The sequence below is a fragment of the Diaphorina citri genome, unplaced genomic scaffold, assembly GCF_000475195.1.
Source record: "Diaphorina citri unplaced genomic scaffold, Diaci psyllid genome assembly version 1.1 scaffold1903, whole genome shotgun sequence".
Taxonomy (NCBI): Eukaryota; Metazoa; Arthropoda; class Insecta; order Hemiptera; family Psyllidae; genus Diaphorina; species Diaphorina citri.
The window spans coordinates 38,584-61,064 of record NW_007379329.1 but is presented as its reverse complement, the minus strand read 5'-3'; the positions used below and the strand labels follow the sequence as shown (position 1 = coordinate 61,064).

At 36.4% G+C, this 22,481-nt stretch overlaps 2 protein-coding genes and 1 long non-coding RNA gene across 3 annotated transcripts in view; 2 read left to right on the top strand and 1 right to left on the bottom strand.

The window, feature by feature from the left end:
* The first annotated feature begins 10,676 nt into the window (after window positions 1-10,676).
* LOC113470881 lies at window positions 10,677-11,155 on the top strand. The gene is made up of 2 exons (XR_003393783.1): window positions 10,677-10,921; window positions 11,019-11,155. It is a non-coding gene; the product is annotated as an uncharacterized LOC113470881 (long non-coding RNA).
* Window positions 11,156-11,944: 789 nt separating this feature from the next.
* On the bottom strand, window positions 11,945-12,847 carry LOC113470880. The gene is made up of 2 exons (XM_026829630.1): window positions 12,518-12,847; window positions 11,945-12,287 (listed from the first exon to the last, which is right to left on the bottom strand). Exons 1-2 carry the CDS (start codon window positions 12,814-12,816, stop codon window positions 11,945-11,947), a joined length of 642 nt encoding a protein of 213 aa, XP_026685431.1. The 5' UTR covers window positions 12,817-12,847.
* A 4,167-nt stretch (window positions 12,848-17,014) lies between these two features.
* LOC103517597 overlaps window positions 17,015-22,481 on the top strand; it is a 43,765-nt gene continuing 38,298 nt past the window's right edge. The window contains exons 1-3 of the mRNA XM_008482641.1: window positions 17,015-17,080; window positions 21,075-21,129; window positions 21,431-21,672. Coding sequence (XP_008480863.1) covers window positions 17,015-17,080; window positions 21,075-21,129; window positions 21,431-21,672 — 363 coding nt within the window. The remainder of the gene's footprint in view (window positions 17,081-21,074; window positions 21,130-21,430; window positions 21,673-22,481) is intronic.

The window sequence follows — 22,481 nt, the reverse complement described above, 5'->3', positions numbered from 1 at the left end:
TACCAAAACATTAAAGTCTACACTTTCACCCCTCAGTACTTCGAGTATGTATTTTATATTAAATGCTCAATATGGATATGGTGCAAAAGTAATGAGTACTTACTTTGAGTTAATAGAAATTAATAGATACAAGTTACCTGTAGGTACGCGTATCTATGAAATTGCGAATCATAAACAAAGTTAAAACGCACACTTTGTGATTAGAAATTAATGTCTGAATATGATGTTCTTGAAATAGCGTTTTAAACTTCATGTAGGTACTCACCTCCTAGACTAACTCCCAGGACAAATAATTGTTACTTGGGCTGTAAAGAATCCTCAATTCAAGTCCTTCAACTTCTAAATCAGATTGATGAATTTGAACAAGGAATACTTATACCAACCTGCTCCTAAAAACATCTTTCAAAATCGTTTCGAATCATTTTCTTTCTAAAATCAACTTCGGTGATCTATTCTCAAAACAATGTGGTGAATTTGGGTGGCGTCCTCAAAAACTTTCTGAATTTAAAAAATGAGAAATTTCTCTTCAACCAAAAACACAACCAAGAAGTAGAATGCGGAGGTCTTTGATCTTGGTGGCTTTGGTATGAATCATTCATTGACGCTAAATATTGTAAGAGGTTGCCGGAATGTTGAGCTATTCATAAATATTCATAAAATTGTCGAGATGTTCAAAGCTAATTGGAAACAAGCTAGGCTTGACCTAGAAGTCAGCTTTGTGTAGATATTGTAGAGGTGGGCTATAACCGAAAGTTCCAAGAGCAAATAATAATAAATTTAATATGCTCATCAAAATATTGAATTTTAAGCACACTGGCATCAATCTACATATCTACGTAAAATTGAAAAGAAATTTCACTGATTTTGAATTAAACTTATTACCTACACCAATATTGATCCTGGTTTGAGGTACCTATAAGAAATCTCCCAAGCAAATCATGAAAGGTATCACAATTGAGCGGCTCAGAAGAGCAATTAATAATAAATTTAATATGCTCATCAAAATATTGAATTGTAAGCACACTGGCATCAATCTGCATATCTAGGCGAAAGTTCCAAGAGCAATTAGTAATAAATTTAATATGCTCATCAAAATATTGAATTGTAAGCACACTGGCATCAATCTGCATATCTACGTAAAATTGAAAAGAAATTTCACTGATTTTGAATTAAACTTATTACACCAATATTGATCCTGGTTTGAGGTACCTATAAGAAATCTCCCAAGCAAATCATGAAAGGTATCATAATTGAGCGGCTCAGAGCCAAATATGACTAACCTTCATGTACATCAAGTTGAGAAAAGTCGTGTTAAAATCTCACAATGATCTGTTACTACATAATTATATTGTAGAGGTATCTTTGGCAGTACCTATGAGTGCAGTTGAAATACTAGAATTAGAATCAGGTACTGTATACCTACTTCAGTTATAAACACAGCGGATACCTACTTCATACTATACTGAGGTATACAGTCTAGTATTACTAGTAAGTTATATACTTGCTACAAGTACTCTATCTAGTTCCGATATCATTAATTTCATTCAGTCGTGGTTTCTGCGGTTTGAATTGTCATAATCTTAATTAATAAAGTTTATACTATCAAAGTACCTACCTATACCTGTGGGAGTTGTTTCTAACAGAAGATACTTGTTGCATGTCGTGATGACTAATATGATTGAGTGCTTCAAACTCGAGAGGAATTATAGTCATGAACTCATGACATATACCAACATAGGTACGGATTTGTTTGTTATTAGTATCCTACTTAGGTACTGTTCAATTCTTCAGGAGATATGATATGTAGGAGTTACAGAAGGATCACAACTCTAGTCAAGTTATGCTAGTTTATTGGAAAATAAGTTAATGGTTGGTAATTTAGCTAGTTGTTCTATTTGACTGCGGTCTTATTGGTCCCAAAATAATAAACTCTTACAAGGATAAATAACGGACAACACCGAGGTAGGTAACTAGTAAAGGAAGTACAAAACAAACTAGAGGAATTAACAAATGACCAAGGCGTGGAAGATGTAAAATCCGGGTGTTAATTGACCGAGCTGTTTTTCCTATATATTCACCATGTTCTGGGACTATGATGTTATAGATGCCACATTTATCCATAGGGTCTATTTTATCTTTGTTGTTAAAAATTTTGTTTTTGAGTTTGTTGGGATTGTAAAAAGCTACCTGTACCTTTTACTATACAAGATAAACATCTAGTGTCAACAGAGAGATAGAATGAAAGTACAAGATACAAGTAACATACATAGAAGTAATCTCAAAGCCAAGATCCAATTCTACAAACAATGAGTGAACTTAAAGACAACACAACACAGGAACTCCATAAAATCTCTTGCTAATTACACAGAACTATTCCCAATAGTAGCTGAGTAACCTATGCTGGAAAACAAGAAAAAATTAGAATGACATAGAACTTGGAACCAGTTGAAACAATAAGAGAGACAAAACCCAAGATAAAATAAAATTCCATCCTACAATGGCAGCTAGTTCGCTCATTTGAGAGATGCAAATTTGTAAATCACTTGAAGAAAACGAACCTTAACATTCAAAACACGAAGAATAAGAGTCAAATGTACCTATCTAATAAAAATTTACCAACATTACCTACCCATATGCACAATGACTGCTCTCAGTATATTATACCCTTATTCTTATGTACTCATTTGGCATGACAAATAATATGCTATTATAACTAGTGCAGCAAATAGACTGCCCAAGTGTCTAATGTACCTACTTGTATTATACCTATGTAATATGTCCATTACACCTACTGATAGCATGTCATTATGCATGGTTGACGCTTCTTAAGATCGCGCCATTCATTCTCGAGATAGAGCGATCAGTGTGTGAACTATGAAATGTGAACTGTGAATGAGTGAATGGATCTTGTTCTTATAATATAAGAAAGATTTGGCATGACAAATAATATGCTATTATAACTAGTGCAGCAAATAGACTGCCCAAGTGTCTAATGTACCTACTTGTATTATACCTACTTGTAATATGTCCATTACACCTACTGATAAAATTTCAGCTTTCTAGGTGTTGTGGTTCTAGAGATAGAGCGATCAGTGTGTGAAATATGAACTGTGAATGGATCTCGTTCTTATAATAGTAGATTATGATGCTTTGTTATACTCCTAGTTGTAAAAGTTAGGGTAAAAGAACACTCAAGTAAGCATCATTCAATAGGATAAGGAAAGTCGTGTGATGTTCACACCAGATTTTTTTTACTTGGTCTTATGATAATATTATGATGGTTTATGGTTTATGTTATACTCCTAGGTCTGTATATCATACTAGCAGGTACTACTTTGTTTGCACTTTTTACAACTTCATTATTTTGTATTGACTCTTCTTCTAGTGGTCGCTCATACCTTCTTGCATTTCTACCACAATCTCTGATAATGATAACTAGGTAATCTAATACTCTACTCTATAAGAAGTAATAATGATAATAATTCATTGATAATTTTCCCACAGAGTCACCAGGTGAGAGGTGAATCAAACTCCATTGATGATTACTACTATAGTGATAGTGATGTTTTTACTATGAAAAAGTAAATGGTACCTACAGGTGAATCAAACTCCATTGATGATTATTACTATAGTGATAGTGATGTTTTTACTATGAAAAAGTAAATGGTACCTACATACATACATATACCTAGGTAGAATTGCATTTCACCTTGTAATGTAAAGTCGAATGAATACTCTTGTACTCTCATAGGTGCTTATTGTTACTAATGGACTTTTTTCACCTTTTCAAATTAAATCAAGACTATCAAGAGTAACTCTCTCTCTCTCTCTCTTTGTTTTTTCAGCATTACATTACTGTAATGTAAAGTCGAATGAATACTCTTGTACTCTCATAGGTGCTTATTGTTACTAATGGACTTTTTTCACCTTTTCAAATTAAATCAACACTATCAAGAGTAACTCTCTCTCTCTTTCTCTTTGTTTTTTCAGCATTACATTACAGATAGCTATACTTTCGTCTTTTATTGGAAAACAAGACGTGGGTATTTTTTACTAAACAAATCATAACTTTGTTTGATTTCAGACAAAATGTTCAAGCACAAGATCAAGCACAAGTTGATGTCCTCTCTCATCGCCCTCATGATGATTATCAAGATGATTAAGATGAAGATCTGGTTTGTATTGCCGCTACTCATTGGGGTAGGCGCGGCTAAGAAGTTACTCCTCAAAGTTCTGCTCTTCCTGTTTCCGGCCCTGGCTCATCTGTTCAAACTATGCAGCTACTATCATCATCACGCCACAAGACTTCATCTACACCATCATAAGGTAAGAGAATAGAATAGAAGATGAAGGATAGGAGAATAGAATAATCTGCGCATTACGAACACGTGTTTCCAACAAAAAACCAAGTATAAGACCACATGGCAACATCCTAGAACAAAACAATGGCATCAAATAGACCACATCATAACCAGAGCCAGAGATGCCCCAAATGTTTTAAGATGCAAATCCATGAGAGGAGCTCAGTGCGAGACTGACCACCACCTTGTCAGAGCTACATTCAAGTTACAACTACGAAGGTATCACCATGCTCCAAAACCAACCCGGAGAACCTATGATACAAAAAAGCTGAAAACCGAAGCAATCCAGATACAATACCAGTCGGAAATAGATGCAAACATTCATACAGACAATGTACAAGGTGTTGAACCCACATGGACAAACTTCAAAGAAGCCACAATAAAAGCAGCCTCTGACATCCTCGGCACAAAGAAATATAAAAAAGCAGATTGGTTCGATGAATCAGATAGTCTCATTGAAGAAGCACTAAAAAAGAAAAGAGAAGCTCACAACAACTATATAGCAGCGCCAAGCTCGACCATGAAAAAGAAATACATCTCTGCCCGGAAAAAGTGTCAAAAGGAAGTTCGCAGGATAAAAGAGAAATGGTGGACTCAAAAGACGGATGAGCTACAAGCTATGATGAACACAAATGACTCCTTCAACCTCTATCGCTCAATAAAAGAAGTTATTGGGCCTACCAAAAAAGCGCTTAATATAATAGAAGACAGCCAAGGAATAGCACTGAAAGATAAAAACCAACAACTTTCACGATGGAAAGAACATTTCGACAATCTCCTAAACCAAGACACTCACATAGAACTAGACCAGCTAGAGATAATAATGAACTCTAACATTACCACATCCACAATACAGCTACCAAATGATGATCCACCCTCGGAAATGGAAATAGCAAAAGCTCTCAGCCAATTAAAGAACAACAAGAGCCCAGGACAAGACCTCATAACAACAGAGCTGTTGAAAGGAGGACAAACAACAACAATCAAATGTCTTCACACACTTCTCAACAAAGTATGGTCAGAAAAAAATCTACCTCAGGACTGGAAAACTGCAGTAGTGGTCCCTATTCACAAAAAAGGAAGCAAACGAAAATGCGATAATTACAGAGGGATTTCTTTGTTATCTGTGCCCGGTAAACTTCTAGCACGCATAATCTATAACCGCCTGTTCCCTTTTATCCAATCTCACATTGAAGACACTCAGTGCGGCTTCCGGAGTAACCATTCAACAATCGATATGATCTTTGCGGCAAGGCAACTGATTGAAAAAACATTAGAACACATACATACATACATACGTACACACATACGTACAGACCATGGGCTAAAAATCACTTTTTTGACATCAGAGGGGATCCCAAAACGGATATTTCCAACCATTTCCCGATTTTGAAAATTTGGACCGATTGCAATACTTTCATTACTAGCATAGCTCCGCTATACTGTAGTAATAGAAAGTAATACCAACATTACCCATATGCACAAGCACAATGACTGCTCTCAGTATATTACCTATACTCTTATTCTTATGTACTCATTTGGCATGACAAATAATATGCTATTATAACTAGTGCAGCAAATAGACTGCCCAAGTGTCTAATGTACCTACTTGTATTATACCTACCTGTAATATGTCCATTACACCTACTGATAGCATGATGTCATTATGCATGGTTGACGCTTCTTAAGATCGCGCCATTCATTACTCAGCACTCAACTTTGTCATCATCAGTATTAATAATGTCATTCATATCATCAGCAATAATAACATTTTGTCCAGTAATTATTCGCCACTTAGCATAACAAGACTCAACACTGTTCATAGGTGCTTGGGTATTCGGTTGGTGTACCAAAGGCACAATAAAGTTTGCTGTGGAACTAAATATTCCATATAACTTCTCCGGCACCTAATGATTCTTGTATTATAGTTTTATAGTCTACGACTTCCAAGTGCTACCTATTTACACTTACTATCACAGTAGAAAGACTTCTGTTTTATTATACATAATTGCTAGGTGTACCATTGTAAGCCATTCCGCGCCAAGCTCGACCATGAAAAAGAAATACATCTCTGCCCGGAAAAAGTGTCAAAAGGAAGTTCGCAGGATAAAAGAGAAATGGTGGACCCAAAAGACGGATGAGCTACAAGCTATGATAAACACAAATGACTCCTTCAACCTTTATCGCTCAATAAAAGAAGTTATTGGGCCTACCAAAAAAGCGCTTAATATAATAGAAGACAGCCAAGGAATAGCACTGAAAGATAGAAACCAACAACTTTCACGATGGAAAGAACATTTCGACAATCTCCTAAACCAAGACACGCACATAGAACTGGACCAGCTAGAGATAATAATGAACTCTAACATTACCACAGCCACAATGAAGACAGCCAAGGAATAGCACTGAAAGATAGAAACCAACAACTTTCACGATGGAAAGAACATTTCGACAATCTCCTAAACCAAGACACTCACATAGAACTCGACCAGCTAGAGATAATAATGAACTCTAACATTACCACAGCCACAATACAAGTACCAAACAAGGCCGGTTCAAGCTCAAAATATATGTCTGGTGTCAAACATGTTTCAAAAATTTCCTCAAAATCGAATAAACTGTTTGAAAGTAATGTTGTTCTAACCTTCCAACCAAACAAGCTGACACACTTCCTAACGAAGAAATTAACCTATCCGTCGAGATAAAACACAGACCTCACTTCGATTGTTCTAATATTTGACGAAGAAAGTTTAACTAGGTAAGGTACTTACCAACTTACCTAGTATGTAGATCTGACACTCTCTGAAGTTTCTGCAATCTTGTCTGCAAACATGATGGTCTACAATGTCTTCATCTTTATTAATTTACTGTTGCATACTCGTATGTATACAGTACACCTTTTTACTTGGTCTTATGATAATATTATGATGGTTTATGTTATTGTCTGACACTCTCTGAAGTTTCTGCAATCTTGTCTGCAAACATGATGGTCTACAATGTCTTCATCTTTATTAATTTACTGTTGCATACGTATACAGTACACCGGTTATACTCCTAGGTCTGTATATCATACTAGCAGGTACTACTTTGTTTGCACTTTTTACAACTTCATTATTTTGTATTGACTCTTCTCCTAGTGGTCGCTCATACCTTCTTGCATTTCTACCACAATCTCTGATAATGATAACTAGGTACTACCTCTACACACACACACACACACACACACACACACACACACACACACACACACACACACACACACACACTATCAGGTAGACCTAACAGGTACACCTGATAAGTATGACTTGACTTAGACTCGAACCACCAAAGTCCACGGTACTAACCACTACGCGACTAAGGTTAACTTCGGATTGTATATACTCGTTTCTATCCGGATTTTATCTGGGTTTTACCCGAATTGTATCTGGTTTCTACCCGGATTCTACCTAGGTTCTACCCGGATATAATCCTACTATTGGTTATACTCACTGAATCAATTCCACAAGCGTCGTATTATGTTTGGGCACAATGAACTCATCCAAATCAATAAACACAATATAGCTATGTCGATACATATTCCGATACAGACAATCGTTAAGCGCCGCAAACAGCCCCTCAGTTCGTATCTCCTTCTGTGAGACCATGTTGAGCCGCCACTCATAAGTAGAAACGTAAGGATACGGGGTGGTCTGGTTCTTGTACGCGTTGAGTATACATGCGATAGAATCGCTCACGGAGTTCACGTAGAAGTTGACGTGTGAGGCACCCAGGAGTCGGTTGAGCTCGAGAAATTCGAGCATTTGTAGCACCTGAAGGAAAATAATTTGAGCATCACCCAGGAGTCGGTTGAGCTCGAGAAATTCGAGCATTTGTAGCACCTGAAGGAAAATAATTTGAGCATGTAAAGAAATGCCGAAAAACCTCATGTTTCGTGTTAACATAGGCCGGGTGGCGCTTCGAATTCTTGACGTTCGCGCACCTCCCCGCACGCTTGATTTCTGGCATTCCTCCTGCCAGCCTAGTTAGCTTGGAAGCGCGCCTACCCAGTAAGCGCTAGGTCGCAGAGGTTTGATTCCCGCCCGGGGCGGATTTTATCCTGAACAGATAAGTTTCGTTCTCGGAACAGCCGGGTTTCACCTATCCTTTGTTCCTTCACTCTTCGATTTCGAGAGAATATGACCTCCGTTGTTACAGTTCCATTTATCAAAACAAAAGAAATTGTTCTGATCAGAATAAGGATTTATTTGTATTAGAATAGAAACATTATCAGAACTCACCTTGTCGTGCCCACTCCGAGGCTTAGGTGTAGGGGCGAACAGCCCTAAAGGATGGGTTAAGCTACTACGAATCTACGAATCTACCTCCCCGCACGCTTGATTTCTGTCATTCCTCCTGCCAGCCTAGTTAGCTTGGAAGCGCGCCTACCCAGTAAGCGCTAGTTCGCAGAGGTTTGATTCCCGCCCGGGGCGGATTTTATCCTGAACAGATAAGGGCCCGCCCCTCCTCCTCCCCAGCCCCATTATAGGCCAGACTCGGACCATTTGGAGCAGAGTAACCACTTCTGTGGTTAATTTAATGTACAATGTACACGGAAGAAGGTTCTCCTATTATGTGTATGTCTCTCAGCTAGAATTCTCCAGGGATTTCTCTTTACAACGACGCGACGTCATTTGAAATCAAAAGGGATTATTTGCTCCACTATAATTACATAGATTCTCAATGTATTACATAGGACTCAAGTATGTATTACCTACATAGGATAGGAATGTATTACAAAGGACTCAAGTATGTATTACCTACATAGGATAGGAATGTATTACATAGGACTCAAGTATGTATTACCTACATAGGATAGGAACTAAGAACTAAGTAACTATGGCCGGGGTGGGGCCATACTCGGAGAATAAACTACGATTAACTTTTATAATCTTTATAGTATTATCTGATAACTTTGTACAATCTGAGAATCTGGTTGATTTAGCCCATCAGATTGCCCTTTTTTTATCGTCCCTTAAGCGAAGCAAGAAGGAAAACAGGATAGGAGAAAGCCAGCCGTTCCGAGAACGAACCTTATCTGTTTAGGATAAAATCCGCCCACATAATCATGCTATAAATAGAATAAGAATAGAACGAAAATGAGCCCCATCAGATTGCCCTTTTTTTATCGTCCCTTAAGCGAAGCAAGAAGGAAAACAGGATAGGAGAAAGCCAGCCGTTCCGAGAACGAACTTTATCTGTTTAGGATAAAATCCGCCCACATAATCATGCTATAAATAGAACAAGAACAGAATAAAAATAAGCTTTAAACTAGTTTAAACCCCTATTTATGTAAACATAGGTAGGTAAATACCCGTAGATGCTTATTAAATAAAAGATATATGGAAAATACTTGTTAGACTTAACATTACGTAAAGGTATGCTTATTTGTATGTGAAATACCTACTTGTTAGACTTTTATTATGTAAAGGTATGTTTAATCGCCGCTGCGCAAAGTCAAGCAAATCTTTTTTACATTTTATAAATTAGTCATTTGAACGTACGGATTATGGAATGAGTATTTGTGGCTAGAGCTCTACTTTGTTTAGCATTTAGACAAATTTAGAACATAGAAGGGACTCTATCACTCTATTTAGAACGTACATATTAAGTATGTAGGATCTTATCCTGAAGTATTGCTACGTGGAAAAATCTAATTCCGCTGACTCTTATACCAAGTACACACCAGCAACATTTTTATCAGAAGCATTTTGTTTCACAACAATCCAGAAGAAATGTTTTTGCAACAATCCAGCATCTTTTTTACTCTCCAGACTTAGTTCTGAAACATTTTTGTCTAGTGCGTAATAGGTTTTATCTCAAAAGTTGGTTAACATTCGAATTGTTTCACACTGTTGCGCAACAAATGTTTCCGGTGTGTGTAACTAGGTTCTAGATTAAAACTATACAGGTGAAACAATATGTATGCTAGATATTAGCATAAATTTAAACTATTGACTCTCTTGTGCGTTCTTTAACAGAAATTAACTTATGATAAGGAGGCCTATGAAAGAAGGCCCATTCGTTCCGTTTACGATTGAGGGGGAATTGGACCTTCTTTCACACATCTCATATTGATTTGTAAAAACTGAGTGAGTTATGAGAAAGAACTACTCTTTTCAGTGAACTACTCAGTCGATGAGTCAGATCCTAAAACATGTAACTCTCTCTTCAACTCCATGAGTTATGAGAAAGAACTACTCTTTTCAGTGAACTACTCAGTCGATGAGTCAGATCCTAAAACATGTAACTCTCTCTTCAACTCCATGTAGGACACATCTCATATTGATTTGTAAAAACTGAGTGAGTTATGAGAAAGAACTACTCTTTTCAGTGAACTACTCAGTCGATGAGTCAGATCTTATAACATGTAACTCTCTCTTCAACTCCATATAGTTAGTCAGGATCTGTATGCCAATGCAAGTGTTCTCCCAAATATGTGTAGCTCAACACTTCAGCTAGGAGAGAGTCAGATCCTAAAATATGTAACTCTTCAAATTACTCATGTAACTCTCTTTCTATAGGTTCCCAAATATGTATAGCTCAACACTTCAGCTAGGAGAGAGTCAGATCCTAAAATATGTAACTCTTCAAATTACTCATGTAACTCTCTTTTTATAGGTTGCTTTGAATGTTTGAATTTGATTGATTTTATTTGAATGGAGCAGTTGCAAATGGGTAAAAAATGTTAATAAATGATCGATTCCTATGTAAAAAGTTGTGGAAAATCCAAATCTGAGGTCGAAACTCCGAAAAAATCACTGTAAAAGGTCGAAAATTCAATTTTTATTTTCCGTTCTGATGAAAGAGTTCAAAGATGTGTGACATCAAACTTCAGGCAGTTGTCTTTTTCGTCCGCAAGGTAGCGCCAGTATGCAATTCTGATAAAAGAGTTCAAAGATGTGTGACGTCAAACTTCAGGCAGTTGTCTTTTTCGTCCGCAAGGTAGCGCCAGTATGCAAGCACGCTTGCGGAGGAGCAGAAAGAAATGCACAGAAACGTGTGCGCACAAACACATTAATGTGTTGCCTGTGAGGGAGCTTTACTCGGGACAATTGATGTGACGTAATATGTATGTACAAATGTGTAAAAAGGAGTAAGCAATCAGAATATTCAGATAATAAGAAAGTAAAACATACCTACATGTATAAAGGGCAGGTACATTTTTCCTAAATGAAGTGAAACGAAAAAAAGTGTTGACGCACTCAAAAATATGTAACATAAAAGGGACGTAAGACATTATTAAAACAAACAGTAGGTAATACATAGGGAGAATATGTATGTACAAATGTGTAAAAAGGAGTAAGCAATCAGAATATTCAGATAATAAGAAAGTAAAACATACCTACATGTATAAAGGGCCGGTACATTTTTCCTAAATGAAGTGAAACGAAAAAAAGTGTTGACGCACTCAAAAAAATGTAACATGAAAGGGACATAAGACATTATTAAACAGTAGGTAATACTATAGGGAGAACAACATGTGTAGGAAGTAGGCACCTACATAGGAGTAAACAGCGGTAAGAACGTGAGGAGAAAAAAAAAAGTTACACAGACTCAACATTGACAAGAGTCATTTTAGACTCAGATAGAACAGAATTCAGCAGACGGGTGATGCGCGACTTCATATTGACAGTTGTGTCAGGGTCTGCATGGATTTCTTGTAATATAAATCGCACGTCACTTATCGGAAGGTTGGACTCTAGGAAGATCTCTTGTTTCTTCTGGGAATTTTTGAGTTTAGCTATCAGCTCGCAAATTTGTTCAGTAGATACAGACAGTTGCTCGTTGGTATCTACAATCTTCTGAACCATGGTCTTAAAACCCTCATTTATCTCTTGGTCTTTGGAAGGGGCTTTTTTCTTGGTTTTTTCGGGGTTGGATTCAGAGTTGGCAAGACGCTTTGCACGTCACTTATCGGAAGGTTGGACTCTAGGAAGATCTCTTGTTTCTTCTGGGAATTTTTGAGTTTAGCTATCAGCTCGCAAATTTGGTCAGCAGATACAGACAGTTGCTCGTTGCTATCTACAATTTTCTGAACCATGGTCTTAAAACCCTCATTTATCTCCTGGTCTTTGGAAGGGGCTTTTTTCTTGGTTTTTTCGGGGTTGGGTTCAGAGTTGGCAAGACGCTTTCTTTTTTCTTGAGGAGGAGGGGTAGGCTCTTTTAGCGCGGGGTATTCTTCGTTTTCAGCAGGCAGATTATTTTGCAAAGACGTAGTTTTGCTATCATCTTCAGTGAGCGATGGGAGAGAGGAGGACCGGGAAACTTGGAAATTGGGGAAAAAGTCATTTTCAGGAGTTGAGGGTGGAGAAGACACATTCTTTGGAGTAACAGGAGCGGGGGCGGTGCGCGCGCTGGTGGAAGGTAATGGTGTGCCTGTGATACATACACCATTATCGTCGTCACTACACTCCATTTCATCAGCACTCTTGTTCTGGACCTCATTCTGGGATTGTAGTAAACTTTTGAGAATTCAATGGCATCTTGTTGGTCCTTGTAAAAAATCACGAAAAAAGAAATAAAGAAGTAAACTTAATACAACGAAAGCAATACTTGAGCAAGATATTAAAAGAGAGGATGGCCTTGACATAGAACTAGCAGTGCGCAGACTTGAAGATTTTATAGCCCAGATAAAACGGAATTTCAAACCCGTGCATTTGGATGATCATGACGACAACAGCGCAAAACTTTCTCCCAATGAAGTCAATCGGTGTGGATGAAGCTCAGTAGGATAAGTACTCAGGGTTATTCTACACTGACAAGTGATGATCCCTCTGGGGTTTAATTGCTTTGGTTTCTTTTTGAGATATACGAGTAGTGCTCTCAGAGATGTTGTTTTATTCATCTTGAAGAATATAGAAGATATTTATCAATCAACTAGTCACATAGATATTGAGAGTAACTTAAACATTACCAATGCAAAAACCAAGAAAGTGACACTTATGTATATCGAATGTTTATTTAAATATTGAGATTAGCAGTGCGCAGACTTGAAGATTTTATAGCCCAGATAAAACGGAATTTCAAACCCGTGCATTTGGATGATCATGACGACAACAGCGCAGAACTTTCTCCCAATGAAGTCAATCGGTGTGGATGAAGCTCAGTAGGATAAGTACCCAGGGTTATTTTAGGTTTTGGATATGCCGATCCTTCTCTTTCAAGCCTCCTCCAGTATGAAGTTAATAGCTGATTTCTCAAGCTATACCTACTTGTAAATCCTATATTGCAGGCAAATTCTAAAGTTCAATGCATCTAATTGAAGAAAATTTGCAAATATACGGGAATTCACTTGCAATGAAAAAAATAATGAAATCTCTCATTAAGCTTCTAGAATTAAATATTAAACAGATCACACAGGGTTATTTTAGGTCTTGGATATGCCGATCCTTCTCTTTCAAGCCTCCTCCAGTATGAAATTAATAGCTGATTTCTCAAGCTATACTTGTAAATCCTATATTGCAGGCAAATTCTAAAGTTCAATGCATCTAGGTAATTGAAGAAAATTTGCAAATATACGGGAATTCACTTGCAATGAAAAAAATAATAAAATCTCTCATTAAGCTTCTAGAATTAAATATTAAACGGATCATAGGTTCATAGCCAGACCAAAGACCGCACGGGCCCCGCGCTTTTGGGGGCCCCGCGCTTTGAGGACTTACACTAGATATTATGGGTTTTTTCTATAAAAAAAAAAACTCGAAATTCGTAGGTAATGATTGATACAAATGAATTAGGTAGGTATAGAAGTGTTTTCTAGTAGGGAGGGGGGTAGTTCCTGGGGGCCCAAAATCCGTTCTTAGTGGGCCTATTCAAATCAAAAGGAAGCTATTCTCGAAGTTTCATCAAAATCGGTCCAGCCGTTTCTGCTGTGCGTTGATTATGAACGATTTTTATCCCGCGGGGGACTTGACCGTACCTGACTATGTCGTATCGTACCGTACCTGAACGTACCGTATCGTACCATATAGTACAGGACCTGACCTTAACGTACCGTACTTAACTGTACCTGACCGTACTTGACTGACCCTAACCGTACCGTGCCGTATCATACCGTATCGTACCATACCTTACCTGACCGCAACGTACCGTACTGTACCGTTTTACCTGACCATACTATTTTGGCAACATATTATACTTCAAATCAAAAGGAAGCTATTCTCGAAGTTTCATCAAAATCTGGAACCCGTTTCGGCTGTGCGTTGATTATGAATGAATGTATGAATGAGTCAGGACTCAGGGTTTACTCTTTTATAAATATAGATTGTCCAAAATTAGGTATTATGTTTATTTATTTTGACTTTGAACTTTTTGATGAGTTTGTCTTGTCTTTCATGAACTTTTACTAAAATAATCAAGTTAGTTTATTACCGCTTCTTTATCCTTCTTCACGAGTTTCAAATTAGGAGTTTCCTCCGAACTAATTTTACAAATATTCTGTTAAAGTTTAAATCTTTAACGTTTTCGCTCTACTGATTTCATGGACTGCATTGGCATTACTATTAGCATCATCTACCTACAGTGAACTTTGTTTCAATTCCAAGTCGTATTTGAGTTAGGTTCCTATTAGACTGAAAATCTGGTATCCCAATTAGTTTACAAGGATTACACCTAGTTTTATACCTAAAATGATCAGGATAATTATTACCTACCTTATTTTTCTTGCTTTGAGATATTGAACTGGAGTTAGAATTGCTGAAATCACTTGTGTAAGGAAGTAAGGAATTCTGGTTGTTCGAATTTAGGTGCTTATCTATCTAGAGCACTCAATTGAATACTAAGTTGTGGTGGATGTGTCAATTTCACAATGTTTTGATGTTATGCCTTATGCATGATCTATTTGGTGGATGTGTCCAATTCACGCTACAAGTTTGAGAGCAATATCCATATTCCATCATAATAATCTAAGTTGTGGTGGATGTGTCAATTTCACAATGTTTTGATGTTATGCATGATCTATTTGGTGGATGTGTCCAATTCACGCTACAAGTTCGAGAGCAATATCCATATTCCATCATAATAATTATTATTTCATTAATTTTTTAAATCCACATACATGACCACACAGTACTTCATTTTCCTGATGACCATCCAGTAGATATTTTATTAAATTTGTAAATTTACAAACGAGGTACACACATGGATAATTAGATTATTATTGGTAGGTTCCTGATGACCATCCAGTAGATAATTTATTTAATTTGTAAATTTACAAACGAGGTACACACATGGATAATTAGATTATTATTGGTAGGGATATCGAGAAAGTTACTTTTTATGAGGTTTTAAAGTACATTTTTATGACCAAGGATAATAATTAATTCATTATCATGGACATTATTAATTTGTTTTATTTATTGATTTGTTTGGGTAACTTCAATACACTTTATACATTTTTTTTTTCTTTTTTAATGTAAATTTTTTACCAATAGGTACGTACGTACCTACCTAACTTACTTATAATCAATCTACATATAAGGCATGGTACACATCACTAAAATAATTAATTCATTATCATGGACATTATTAATTTGTTTTATTTATTGATTTGTTTGGGTAACTTCAATACACTTTATACATTTTTTTTCTTTTTTAATGTAAATTTTTTACCAATAGGTACGTACGTAGGTACCTACCTAACTTACTTATAATCAATCTACATATAAGGCATGGTACTTTAGTGATGTGTATTTGATAGTGAAAGGTATGTGTATTTGATAGTGAAAGGTATTTGATAAAACTGAAGTTGTATGCAACAGATAGATTAAGATTTTGTGAAATCCAGCTTGAATGAAACCCAGTGTGCTCAGCCGTGTGTTAATATTACTTGGAGGTATATCAGTTTCATCAAATGCATTACTCCTGTGTACTCCGTGCCTGAGTGGGTACAATGCATGCATAAATATGAAACCACTGCGAGTTTCGGAAAATCCGTTCTTAGTGGGCCTATTCAAATCAAAAGGAAGCTATTCTCGAAGTTTCATCAAAATCAGTCCAGCCGTTTCTGCTGTGCGTTGATTATGAATGAATGTATGAATGAATGAATGAGTCAGGACTCAGGGTTTACTCTTTTATAAATATAGATTGTCCATAATTAGGTATTAAGTTTATTTATTTTGACTTTGGACTTTTTGATGAGTTTGTCTTGTCTTTCATGAACTTTTACTAAAATAATCAAGTTAGTTTATTACCGCTTCTTTATCCTTCTTCACGAGTTTCAAATTAGGAGTTTCCTCTGAACTAATTTTACAAATAATTATTCTGTTAAAGTTTAAATCTTTAACGTTTTCGCTCTACTGATTTCATGGACTGCATTGGCATTACTTTACTATTGTGAACTTTGTTTCAATTCCAAGTTGTATTTGAGTTATGTACCTATTAGACTGAAAATCTGGTATCCCAATTAGTTTACAAGGATTACACCTAGGTTTATATAGGTACTTAAAATAATCAGGATAATTGTTACCTACATAGGTACCTTATTCTTCTTGCTTTGAGATATTGAACTGCAGTTAGACTTGATGAAATCACTTGTGTAAGTGCTTGTCTATCTAGTCTAGAGCTAGAGCATCAATAATTTAAAACCAAGTTGTGGTGGATGTGTCAATTTTACAATGTTAATGATCTATACGGTGGATGCGTTCAATTCACGATACAAGTATGGGAGCATTATTAATAAGGTATGTAGGTATTTGGTACTTGGTGAATGTGCCAATTCCATCCTAATGACATTATTATTTCATTAATTTTGCATGAATCTACATTATTTGGTAGATTTTTTTCATGGCCACATAGAATTTCATTTTCCTGATGACCATCCAGTAGATATTTTAATTTAATTTGTAGGTAAATTTACAAACGATGTACACACTACACACACATGGATAATTAGATTGATATTGGCATATTGAGAAAGTTACTTTTTATGAGGTTTTATCGTACATTTTTATGACCAAGGATAATCATTAATTCATTATCATGGACATTATTAATTTGTTTTATTTATTGGTTTGTTTGGCTACCTCTATGGCTATATACACTTTATACATATTTCTTTTCATATAAAATTTTTACCTATAGGTACGTATCTAACTAACTTACCTATAATCTATAACGCGTGGTATACTCTAAAGCAACGTGTTTGATGAAACTGAAGTTGTATGCAACAGATACATAGATAAGATTTTGTGAAATCCAGTTTGAATGAAACCCAGTGTGCTTAGCCGTGTGTTAATATTACTTGGAGGTATATCAGTTTCATCAAATGCATTACTCTTGTGTACTCCGTGCCTGAGTGGGTACAATGCATGCATAAATAAGAATTACACCAAGATCTACTACAATGTTCAAGAGTTCATCCACATTTAGAGGTACTTACTACCTACTGAATCCTAAATACACTCTATACAGTATACATGCATCATTCTAACGCCATACCTGATCTATGTTCAATATCTATTAGCCCTAACATGTGGGAATATTAATAGTGCAAACTTAAGAGAAGTATCTCAGATACCTAATTGAGTTCTCGCGGTCAATGTCATGCAAACCGGTCTGTCTGCCTGTTGGTTCTTCCAAGTTCAAAAGGATCGATGAGAAGTGATGAGAGATCTAGATTTCTATCTACGGCGACAAGGGTTCTGTTACACAGAAGCTTCTTTTTTTTATATCAAAATTTGCAAATGTATTATTAAAAATAAATGTTTGTAATAGACTCTCTTGAGTTTAATGTAGCTAACCACTATAGGCGAGGTTAACACCATATTGTAATTGTCGTGGTCACTGAGAAATCTGAGATGCATCCTTCTCCCCACACTGGACAATTTCAAGATTCTAACAATTCTCAACAATATACATATACCTAGGTAGAAGTATTTATACGAATAGCTACTGAAGCTGTATGGTATCTCTGATTTAAGATTCGCGTCTCTCAATTTATTGTTCAGAGCATTGGAAGAGTTGAATAGGTCATTGCGGTTATCCAGTACGGATAAGGAAGTTTATGAGACGGGGCAACTTGAACTTGGTCACTGAGAAATCTGAGATGCATCCTTCTCCCCACACTGGACAATTTCAAGATTCTAACAATTCTCAACAATATACATATACCTAGGTAGAAGTATTTATACGAATAGCTACTGAAGCTGTATGGTATCTCTGATTTAAGATTCGCGTCTCTCAATCACTGAAGCTGTATGGTATCTCTGATTTAAGATTCGCGTCTCTCAATTGTTCAGAGCATTGGAAGAGTTGAATAGGTCATTGCGGTTATTATCCAGTACGGATAAGGAAGTTTATGAGACGGGGCAACTTGAACACAATACTGTATGTAGTATACTTATCGATATCGACAGTGAAATAATGACATGGATGGTGTGGTATCTATGGAAAGGCCGGTTCAAGCTCAAAATATGTCTGGTGTCAAACATGTTTGTTTCAAAAATTTCCTCAAAATCGAATTTTAAACTGTTTGAAAGTAATGGTGCTCCAACCTTTCAACCAAACAAGCTGTTCATCCACATTTAGAGGTACTTACTACCTACTGAATCCTAAGTACACTCTATACATGCATCATTCTAACGCCATACCTGATCTATGTTCAATATCTATTAGCCCTAGCATGTGGGAATATTAATAGTGCAAACTTAAGAGAAGTATCTCAGATACCTAATTGAGTTCTCGCGGTCAATGTCATGCAAACCGGTCTGTCTGCCCGTTGGTTGTTCCGAGTTCAAAAGGATCAATGAGAAGTGATGAGAGATCTAGATTTCTATCTACGGCGACAAGGGTTCTGTTACACAAAAGCTTCTTTTTTTTTAATCAAAATTTGCAAATGTATTATTAAAAATAAATGTTTGTAATAGACTCTCTTGAGTTTAATGTAGGTAACCACTATAGGCGAGGTTAACACAATATTGTAATTGTCGTGGTCACTGAGAAATCTGAGATGCATCTTTCTCCCTACACTGGACAATTTCAAGATTCTAACAATTCTCAACAATATACTACCTACATAGTAGGTAGAAGTATTTATACGAATAGCTACTAAAGCTGTATGGTATCTCTGATTTAAGATTCGCGTCTCTCAATTGTTCAGAGCATTGGAAGAGTTGAATAGGTCATTGCGGTTATCCAGTACGGATAAGGAAGTATATGAGACGGGGCAACTTGAACACAATACTATATGTAGTATACTTATCGATATCGACAGTGAAATAATGACATGGATGGTGTGATATCTATGGAAAGGCCGGTTCAAGCTCAAAATATATGTCTGGTGTCAAACATGTTTCAAAAATTTCCTCAAAATCGAATAAACTGTTTGAAAGTAATGGTGTTCCAACCTTCCAACCAAACAAGCTGACACACTTCCTAATGCTCAAAATATATGTCTGGTGTCAAACATGTTTCAAAAATTTCCTCAAAATCGAATAAACTGTTTGAAAGTAATGGTGTTCCAACCTTTCAACCAAACAAGCTGACACACTTCCTAACGAAGAAATTAACCAATCCGTCGAGATAAAACACAGACCTCACTTCGATTGTTCTAATATTTGACGAAGAAAGTTTAACTAGTCTGACACTCTCTGAAGTTTCTGCAATCTTGTCTGCAAACATGATGGTCTACAATGTCTTCATCTTTATTAATTTGCTGTTGCATACGTATACAGTACACCTTTTTACTAACTTGGTCTTATGATAATATTATGATGGTTTATGTTATATACTCCTATGACTATGTCGTATCGTACCGTACCTGAACGTACCGTATCGTACCATATAGTACAGGACCTGACCGTAATGGTATAATATTTATGTTGCTTTTTATTGAATAGATCATGAATATGATGGAAACTGATTTCTCTGTCTTCAACTACAATGTATACCTGGTCTGAATTTGCCTATCGTCATTGCCATCTGTTATGCAAGCTATCATCGCATCGTTCGATAGCTCATAAAAAGTCCAGGCTCCTCCTCATTTTTCAGAAACATTATAAAACTCTGTTTTGAATGCATTTCGAACACTTCTCCTATTGATGTCATTATCATTACTTTGTTTTCTTTGTGATTTTGTGTTTAGTTTCACAGATTGTATTTTATAAAATTGAAACTTTGGAAGTTCACACCCTTTTTTTTGCTATTAGACTACTCGTCCGCCTTTTCTTTATTTATAGTGTCAATTATAGAGGATTACTATTATTATTATTAATAATTTCTTGTTTATATCTATACCTACTATAGTCTCTACGGTTTTAAGTACCGATCCTACCTACTTTCACAACACAGCTTATTTCCTGGTTTGTGATGAGACTGATGATTAAACTTTATTTACAAGATATTGCAAATAATTATTATGTTTTATAAGACACAAGCAGGCTCCGCCCACTTGGGCGTGGCTGAGGCATGGCCGTATGCATAGAGGCATGGCCGTAGGTGACCGTAGCGTAACTTACCGTATCGTACCGCACCTGACTATACTTGACTGTACCTAATCGTATCTGACTGTTCCGTACCGTATCGTACTTGACCGTACCTGACTATGTCGTATCGTATCTAGTGGTCGCTCATACCTTCTTGCATTTCTACCACAATCTCTGATAATGATAACTAGGTACTCTACTCTACTCTATAAGAAGTAATAATGATAATAATTCATTGATAATTTTCCCACAGAGTCACCAGGTGAGAGGTGAATCAAACTCCATTGATGATTACTACTATAGTGATAGTGATGTTTTTACTATGAAAAAGTAAATGGTACCTACATACATACATATACCTAGGTAGAATTGCATTTCACCTTGTAATGTAAAGTCGAATGAATACTCTTGTACTCTCATAGGTGCTTATTGTTACTAATGGACTTTTTTCACCTTTTCAAATTAAATCAAGACTATCAAGAGTAACTCTCTCTCTCTCTCTCTCTTTATTTTTTCAGCATTACATTACAGATAGCTATACTTTCGTCTTTTATTGGAAAACAAGACGTGGGTATTTACTAAACAAATCATAACTTTGTTTGATTTCAGACAAAATGTTCAAGCACAAGATCAAGCACAAGTTGATGTCCTCTCTCATCGCCCTCATGATGATTATCAAGATGATTAAGATGAAGATCTGGTTTGTATTGCCGCTACTCATTGGGGTAGGCGCGGCTAAGAAGTTACTCCTCAAAGTTCTGCTCTTCCTGTTTCCGGCCCTGGCTCATCTGTTCAAACTATGCAGCTACTATCATCATCACGCCACAAGACTTCATCTACACCATCATAAGGTAAGAGAATAGAATAGAAGATGAAGGATAGGAGAATAGAATAATAGAAGGGAAGATATGAGAAGAGAGAGCAGTAGAGAAGAGAAGAGATCTCGAAAGCTGTGTCGAACCATAATCGATTGATGTCTAGTGAAACCGTTTACACTGCCTTGACAACATAGATTCACCTCGTCAATCGACAGCTGTCGACCATGTGTGAACACAGCTTTATGTTCCAATACAGCTCTATATAGTAAGTTCTTACTAAGTACCTACTCTTAACATAATTATCACGTGTGTTAAAGCTTTAACAGCACGTTTTCCTGCTAGAAAGTTTGTTACCATTATACCAACGCAATGCGTAGTCAATGCATTAAAAACCGTCCTTAATCTAGAGATCCTATCAAATATTCGACGAGCTTTGGAATGGAATGTCTGAAATGGGCGTTTACCTACCTGTGAGATTTCTGGCTGATAATATTTTGTGCATTTTTAGGCCATTAACGGGCTGTTTGAAATTAAGCAATCAGAAGATAAATGTAAAGAAGTGAGCCACAAAAATGCATTAATCAAAATTAAGAATGACGTTGGAACCAAATTTCTGATAGAGGTCTCAATACCTAGGAAGATAATTTTTGTGGGGAAATAAAAAACCTGTGGAATGCAACTCAAGTCTTGGCACAATCTAGGTTTACAAACTTTCATTTAATCCGAGTATAAAACCAATAGACTAGAGCAACAGACCAACGTCCATAGGTAATTTACTTGTCAGGATCCATCAGCTCACAGATTCCAACAACTTTATTATGCATCTCTGACAAATAAAAAGA